An 8,723-nucleotide genomic window follows, 5' to 3' on the forward strand; every position below is an offset into this window, starting at 1 on the left:
CTTAGAATGGAAAAAGTTTAAATTAAGCCACCTAACAGGATTTATTCTGAGATTCTGAGAATAATTTTCCAAATATATCTGGAAAGGTAAATTGATTTTCGAAGCTGTATAATTGATTCATGTAAAGCCTCGTTTCCAAAACCCCATTTACTATCCACTGTGAGGGCAGCACCTGAATGCCCTCAGGGAGATGTCAAGCCAAGTGAGGCAAATGATGTTTCGGGCAACTAAAGAGAATGTTTGTGGTAGAATAGAATGAAAAGAGAGAAGATACGTTTTAGCCTCTAAGTGCCAACTTTTATAACGTCTGGGTCTCGTTTGCTCTCTTGTAGGTATGAGAAAGTGCCAGTCATCTTGGTTGGGAACAAAGTGGACCTGGAAAGTGAGAGGGAGGTGTCATCCAACGAAGGCAGGGCCCTCGCCGAAGAGTGGGGCTGCCCCTTTATGGAGACTTCTGCGAAGAGCAAAACGATGGTGGACGAACTCTTTGCCGAAATCGTGAGGCAGATGAACTACGCCGCGCAGCCTGACAAAGACGACCCGTGCTGTTCCGCCTGTAACATCCAATAGCGTCCGATGCGGCCGCCCCGGTCGGGCCTTGCCCGCTACCGCAGGCGAGGGCGCACCTCGTCCGCGCGACTGCGGAGTCCGCAGGGTGTGGGGGGTGACTCTGCAGTGCAACGGCCGCCCTCGTTCGGCGTCGAGCAGTGATTGTCAGTTGAGATCTCTGAGTACCACTTGGGGTCAGTAGCTACAGTCTTCACCGTTGTCCTCGGCCTCCTGGACGCACCTGCAACTTGAAGGCATAGCCAGTCTACAGGGTGATCTCCTTCGGAAGCTGTGGTGGCATTGTCACCGAGTTGACAGAAGCAACTATTGTATAAATTCAAAATAATCATGAGAGAGAAACCGGAAGAATCCCTATGACCACTTGCGGTTAAGATATTTTGTCTTCTTTGAAAAAAAAAAAAAAAATAAGTAAAGGAGAAATATTTTCCTACGGAGAGTACTGAAATTTCAGGACTTGAGATAGTGCTTCTAACCAATGTATTCCGTCAAGTCAGTAACAGCTGACCTGCCAACGGCATTACAGGGAGAGATTCTTTCCTCAGCTGACGCATTTCTGTTCCTCAAAATTGATGCTTAACTGTAGATGTTATCCTAACGTGTGACGCAGAACTAACTCGTGCATCGATCCTTGCTAGAGCAAAAAAAATCAGAACAGGTTGTGTATGAATACGATCTGGCTTTCGAATGTGTTAAATCACCTGCTTTGCCACCCAAAATGGAGGCTCTCACAAGGGTTTGATCCGAATTCAACCCCCAAGCCCACCCTCTGTTAACAAAGCGGGCATGGTCTTAATTGACAAGAAGAAAGCGATGTGATGGGAAGATTGCCTCGCCTTACTCACAAGAAGCGTTCTGGTAGATTAACTAGTACCATCGTGTAAGGAAAATGAAGCCATGTTGCATCCACGTGTTCCCGTTTGCAGAAACCTCACAGGACAGTACACACATCTTGCATTTTTTACGTTCGTTAAAGCAGCAGACCTTCTTGCCTTTAAGGGCTCTGGTTGTGGTGTGATTCTTGGCTAACCTGCTTTCGAAATCACGTTGGCTATAGCAGAGCTTTATTGCAGGCATCTAAAAATTGAATAACCATGTGAAATAATTTGGGCTTAAAAGTAGAACATAAATTATAGAGTGGAAGGTAAGGGACAAAAAAAAAACCAAAACCAAAACCAAAAAAACACCAACCCTTTTATCTTTAATTTTCCTGGGGAATTATATAAAGATTTCCTTATAACAGTTTTGCCCTGATTACTGAAGTGGCAAATAAAGCTAGAGAGAATATTTTCTTTTGAAAAGGTGCTCAAGCTCTGACATTTTGGGTTTTCATAGCCGTGAAGTATTTATCATTTGCATGACTAGTGGCACAGGAAAAACCTATTCGTAGGTTTTACAATCAAGTGCAGAAGGGTTTTGAGCAAACTTCAGAGCTGTAAATGCTGAAGAGAGTATCCTGAGCGAATCCTCTGGAGATAGATTTGGCCTTCAGAACTGCAATAGCGCTGAGCCTGCGATCTGCATCCTGCCCCACACTTTGTTGCTTTCACACACTTGGGCAAGTAACCGCTGGTCTTCTGTGGGTACCTGAGAGAGGAGTGTGTGTTTGCGTGTGCATGTGTGTTTATTGTTCCTGAGAATTTGGCACAAGTCAGAGATCATTGCCTACACTGAGCATCCCGACTGCAGAATATAGTGTATCAAAAACATTTTTTAAATTATTTGCGTGTTTTTGACACTTTCTGAAATCCTTGGTAACCCCCAAGTGTTTAGTGAGCTGGCATTAAGCTTAGCGGATAGCAGAAAGGTGGATAGTACTTTTCATAGGTGAGAAAACAGAGATATGTGGATCCAACCAGGCTGTGATTGTTAAAAATCTTTGAATTGTGAATATTTGCATTCTTCAATATCGGTTTTTGTTTTTGCTTTTGTTTCTTTTATAACCCCCAATTGTGAAGCACCTTGTTTACAGGATGGAAAGTTCTAACCCATTTTACTGAAACAGATTTCAGTATGTAACAGTTGATTTGACTCAAACCTTTAGAGAAACCAGAGATTCAAGAAGTACGATTTATCTACTGAAAAATAGAAATATTTGTTAGTGAATCGGTTGAGACTTGAAGCGTCTAACTTCTCAGAATGATTGTTTTTTTAGAATTCCATATTTAACAGACAACTAAGAGCACATATTAAAAACATCTGTAAAGACTCTACAGTTTTACACTATGGATTGCCATGCAGACAAGAAAAAGAAGTCAAATATGAAAAGTACGGCAAAATGTAAGGTGGAAAGATTAACTAAAAATCCGGATTTTCGTCCCCCGTGTTTGCGTCAGACAGTAAGGTGGGTTTTCACTGTAAAGATGTTGATAAGAACTGATTTGGCTGCCTGATCAGCGTTCTGCACACAGCCCTTCATATTTAGTGACAAAGCATCAAAGATATCCAGAAACATGGGAACCCTCTTGTGCTCTTAACTGCTGGTATTTCATCTGGTATGAATATAACTCGGTTTGAATGAATGTGTTTGTTGAGATGTTAATAACAAGCTTAAGAACGGGAGGATTAAATTTGTTGGCACACAAATCATCGTGGCTACAGAGAAAAGTTGGTGACCTTGTGTCGCTATTTATTTTATGCCCTGATCAGACTAGCACCTAGATAAGTGAAAGTTTTTCTAACATGCCTTAAAAATGTTATGGTTTGATCCAAAGACCCACTTTTTCTTTAGCTATTTGTGATAAGCTTTTTCCTTTGTTTTCCTTTTGTGTTGTTTTACTTTCAACACAGGCAGCGTTTTTTAAGTTCTTTTTTTTTCCCCCTTTTATGTTGTAGCTTTTTGGGGGGGGGGGGTTCTTTTTCAAGCTGTGATAGTGATGGTAACGGATGCCTTTCATTTTGTTCAATTTACAACATACACGCCAGCATCGGATCAAAAGCGTTACGTAAAATCTTCCTTCAACTATCGAAAGGTGCTCCGTGATCTTTTTCTTTGGTTCGTAGAACTAGAACTGAATTTTTGACTAAGTGCTAGAATTGCCGTCACTCTTCTGTGGAAAAACTACTGATATTTTATGCTTTTCTTTGTGAAGAAATGTTGCCTAAGGATGTCTGCTGTGTATTTTCAGGAGTTTTCCGATGGGAATGTTGTCCGTGTGTGTCTGAATGTGAAAGTGCTTATTTTGTTTGTTGCTGTTGGTTTTCCGCTGGTTTGTTTTGGTTTTTAGTTGTTCTTCTCACTAGCCTTGTGTTCACGCTGGTAAGCTTTACCTGTCTCCTTGGCCAATCAAACGTTTGAGACTATGGGGGTCTTTTTTTTTTTTTTTTTTTTTTTTTTTTTTTTTTAATTAACGTGTCATTGTGCATCTATTAAATCTTGATCAGGGTTTCAAGAATGACCGCAGTGGGTTTTGGAAACAGACTTATCATTATTGATTTGGGGTTTCCCAGAGATATAGTTCACAGTTCATTGTTGAGCTCTAATACAACTGACCATTTAAAATTGAACAACAGTTTATTGTTTTGTAACAATGTCAGTTGTTAAACCTTGACATTTCGATTAAAACATGGATTGTAGTTATAACTCAATGCAAATTCAACAGTTGTATTTGGAGTTAAATTATTTTAACAAATAAATTTATTTAATGAAACTTCCTCTGGATTGGTTTGGTTCGGTTTTTGTACATGTTCGTGAGGGAAACGGGTTCAATATATACGAAAACAACTAAGAATTGCCGTAGAATGAATTTAATACTCTTGATACAGAAATATCCAAGCTGAATTAAATGGACGATGCGTCATAAAAAAAGGAAGGTTAATAGATCATTTTCATACCCTTCATAAATAATAACACAAGAAAGACTTTAAAATTAGTAATTAACAGGGGTAATTACTGATTTTACTGGGTGGCACAGTCGGTTAAGTGACTGACTCTTGATTTCGGCTCGGGTCATGATCTCATGGTTTGTGTGTTCGAGCCCCGAGTCGGGCTCTGTGCTGACAGTGCAGAGCCTGCTTGGGATTCTCTCTCTGTCTCTCTGCCCCTCCCGTGCACTCTCTGTCTCTCTCTGTCTCTCTCTCAAAATAAATAAAATTTTAAAAAATAAAATAAAATCAGTAATTACAAATACAAACTTGTCTCCATAAATAGTGTTTTATATTTTTGAGGACAGCTAGCTCATTGGAAGTCTCAATGCTAGTGTGAACACAATCATTCCAGGTAATTAACATTAATTAGCAGTTGCTCTGTGGTCCTGCTAGTGTAACTAAAATGTATCCTTCTAGTGAGGGGTTGGGGCTGTCTTTTTGTTGAGGTCTTGTGGATTTTAAGGTGCCAGAAGCTGGAGGTTGCTGCTCGGTAGGGCTGTAGGGCCTGCCTGTTCTATATGGGGCCCTGTGAATGTTGACAGAGGCTGTTAATTATGTACAGCCTTCAGCTGCCCTGATAAGGAGCCCATTCATTCCCTAAGCCAATTTAAACTATGCCTTTTGGTTATGTTGCCTTCAGACTCTGTTGAAATCCTCTGGCAACATTCCACCAGTTTAGAGGCTTCATTGTTTTAGAATATAAGAATAATCTGAATGAATATAACGGAGGCACTGTAGATAGGATCTCAAATATTTAAAGGAAAACGTGCCTATATTTTAGTATAATAAATCAGTATCTGATATGAGTTAGCCTCATGGTCTCACTTGAAGCTTTTATAAAGTAATTAAACCTATCAAATTATAATTTCAATTGGGAGAATTTCTTTATGGCCAAAGAGCAGTATTTTGAAATTCTCCCAAGTTGTACTATTTACTGATTGCTGGAGGGCCGTGAATGGAAATCTCGGGAGCTGGAGGAGTAAAGTGCCGCCCAGTTTGGAACCCATCTGACCCCTGGAACCTGTGAAGCAGACAAAATGGTCACAAGTTCCCTAAAAAAGCTGCTCACCTATTTGTTTCTTAATTTTCAAAATATATGTTACATGTAAGTACTAATAAACCATAGTAGCACTCATTTGTCAAATGGATAAACTGGTTTCACATTTTTTAGTATTAGCTTCTCTGGTTTTGTTTTCTCTTTGAGGTATTGGGGGTTTTTTGGGGGGTGGGGGGGTTCAGAGAGAGAGAGGGCACAGTGAACGAGGGGGAGAGAGAGAGGGAGAGGGAGAGAAGCAGGGTTCACCCGATGTAGGACACGAGCTCACAAACTGCGAGATCATGACCTGAGCCAAAGTCAGATGCTTAACCGACTGAGCCACCCAGGCGCCCCAAGGTATTAGATTTTTTAAAAGATCTGCTGCTTTTCCAGGTAAGATGATGTAGTATATCTTTTGATACTTTCTTAGAACAGTAGTCTTCATGTTACCTTCTAGGATTTCTCTAAGATCTATTAGTGAAGAAAAAGAAGACTGACTATCAACTTGGAAGATTAAATACAAAGACCTATTTAGTACACACGAACTAGGAAAAAAGAAACTGTAGGAATAATACTTGGTTTAGTTTATGGGAATTTTTTACAAAATCTTCCCATTTCAAAGACTCAGAAGTATCAAAGATTTCATTGTTTTATCATATGATTACAATTTTACATTGACAGTATTTGGGGTATGATTTACATTTTTATCTTTTAAAATATCAGGTATCAGGGCACCTGGGTGGCTCAGTTGGTCAAGCGTCCCACTTCGGCTCAGGTCATGATCTCACGGTTCGTGAGTTCGAGCCCCACGTTGGCTCTGCACTGACGGCTCAGAGCCTGGAGCCTGCTTTGGATTCTGTGTCTCCTCCTCTCTCTGCCCCTCCTCCACTTGCATTCTGTCCCTGCACTTTCTCAAAAATCAAAAAAAAATTTTTTTTTAATTTTTTTTAAACGTTTATTTATTATTGAGAGACAGAGCATGAGAGGGGCAGAGAGAGGAGGAAACACAGAATCCAAAGCAGGTTCCAGGCTCCGAGCTGTCAGCACAGAGCCAGATACAGGGCTCGAACTCCCGAACCGTGAGATCATGACCTGAGCCGAAGTGGGACGTTTGACTGCGCCACCCGGGCACCCTGTTAATTCTTCCTGAATGGTGTCCACCACTGAATGGTGACCTCTGGTCAGCTATCGCTCATGGAAGGTGACTGTCACATCAGGCCTGGTGTGGCAACAAACAGGCATCCACACATAATCCCCGATCCCAAAGACCTCTTTGCTGTCTTACCCCATTCAGGCTGCTCTAACGCAAGCATAAACCGGGTAGCTAACGAACAAATGTGTATTCCTTATGGTTCTGGTGGCTCGGAGATCAGGATCAAGACCGGCAGATTTGGTGCCTAACAAGGGTCCACTTCCAGCTGCGCTGACTGCCCACTGTGCCCTCCCATGGCAGAAGGGAGAAGGCGGCGCTCAGGTGTCTTCCGTGAGGGCACTAACCCATGACCTCATCCCCTCCTAGGGGCCTCCTGGGGTTTAGTTTCAACATCTGAATTTTGAAGGGATGCACACATTCAGTCTATAGTACCAGTCTTTCATCTCGCCTTTTCCTTTAAGTCAAGGCAAATACAAATTAGCCCCCTGGTAATAACATAATTTTTTCCCTACTTGTACATACCAGAATCCCAGTAACCCGGGCCAAGCCAAAGTCCTGGGCGCAGCCCATAGGGCTGTCGCTGACTCCTTTCTTCCCAAGGCAGGTGTGACCAGCCCGAATGAGTCCATGCTGGGGACTTTGAGGAGTCTGTGATGGATGGGAGTGGATGACAGTACAGCAGGGCTCCAGGGCTGTGCTATTTACAGGGTGTGTCTGCTTCCTCAGGAAACACTCAGGCTAACAATAGAATCTGCCAGGGGCTGGCCTGGGGGGTAGGCATTGGAGGCACTGTGCTAGTTTGGGGACACCAGCAAAGCTGAGAGGGGCAGGGAGCTGTATTGCAGATACTCCCTTGAACAATAAACTCTGACTCCCCAGTATCCTTGACCTCGGCCCATATCAGGAAATGGTGAGTTAGCAGTGGCACTGAGAGAACATTGTCCAAAATATCCAGGAATCCCTGGATCCTATCCTTGAGGGAGGTGTAAGCTCGTTGTGAAAGCAGCCTCACACAATGATATGTGCACAAATGCACACACATATGCACACACACACACACCCTAAAACACCGGGGTAAGGGAATGGCAATTACTTGCTGGAGATTTTATTTTTATTTTTTAATTTATTTTTATTTTAGAGCATGAGTGGGGCAGGGCAGAGAGAGAGAGAGAGAGAGAGAGAATATCTTAAGCAGGCTCAGCCTGGAGCCAAACTCAGGGCTTAATCCCACAACCCTGGGATCATGGCCTGAGCCGAAATCAAGAGTCAGACACTCGAGGCACCTGGCTGGCTCAGCGGTCAAGCGTCTGACATCGGCTCCGGTCATGATCTCACAGTTTGTGACTTCAAGCCCTGCATTGGGCTCTGTGCTGACAGCTCAGACCCTCAACCGACTGAGCCACCCAAGCACCCCTGGAGTTCCAATTTATTTTTTTTTTTTAATTTTTAATTTTTTTAACGTTTATTTACTTTTGAGAGAGAGAGAGAGAGAGACAGAGTGCAAGTGAGGGAGGGTAGAGAAAGGGAGACAAAATCCAAAGCAGGCTCCGGGCTCTGAGCTGTCAGCCCAGAGCCCGAGGCAATGCTTGAACTTGAACCTTGAGATCATGACCTGAGCTGAAGTCAGATGCTTAGCTGACTGAGCCACCCAGGCCCCCCAGGAGCTTTCATTTTCAAGCGGCAGTACAGAGCTCTGGTGCACTGCCTGAACCCCAACAGATTGAGGTCTGCTCGAGGAGCTAGAAGGAGAAGCGAACCAAAGTCCTCTGTCTACATCTAGCCTGAAGCCTGAATCTGAATCCTGAAGGTTGCCTCCGCTAGCAAGAAGAACCGAAAGAGGAGAAGTGAGTTTGATCTAGTGCCCATCACAGCGTTCCCCTGGGCCGTACTCCCAGGGCCTGACTGCGGGGAGGAGGAGGAGGCTCTCAGGAGGAGGACGCTCCTGGGGGAGCTGCCTCCAGACTTCTCCTCTCACTTCACAAGGGAGGAGAGGGAAGGATCGAGAGGCCCTGGCCTTCATCCTGGAAGGGCCACCTGGGCAGCCTGCACGTGGCTGAAGGGGCCTTTAATCCGACTGCTGTCCAACAGCCCTCCTCCTTT

At 43.4% G+C, this 8,723-nt stretch overlaps 1 protein-coding gene across 1 annotated transcript in view; it reads left to right on the plus strand.

The window, feature by feature from the left end:
• Window positions 1-4,226, plus strand: part of RAP2A (RAP2A, member of RAS oncogene family) — a 36,821-nt gene extending 32,595 nt beyond the window's left edge. Inside the window, exon 2 of the mRNA XM_043581934.1 lies at window positions 333-4,226. Coding sequence (XP_043437869.1) covers window positions 333-570 — 238 coding nt within the window. The 3' untranslated portion in view covers window positions 571-4,226. The remainder of the gene's footprint in view (window positions 1-332) is intronic.
• Window positions 4,227-8,723: the final 4,497 nt, after the last annotated feature.

This window comes from Prionailurus bengalensis, chromosome A1, assembly GCF_016509475.1.
Source record: "Prionailurus bengalensis isolate Pbe53 chromosome A1, Fcat_Pben_1.1_paternal_pri, whole genome shotgun sequence".
Taxonomy (NCBI): Eukaryota; Metazoa; Chordata; class Mammalia; order Carnivora; family Felidae; genus Prionailurus; species Prionailurus bengalensis.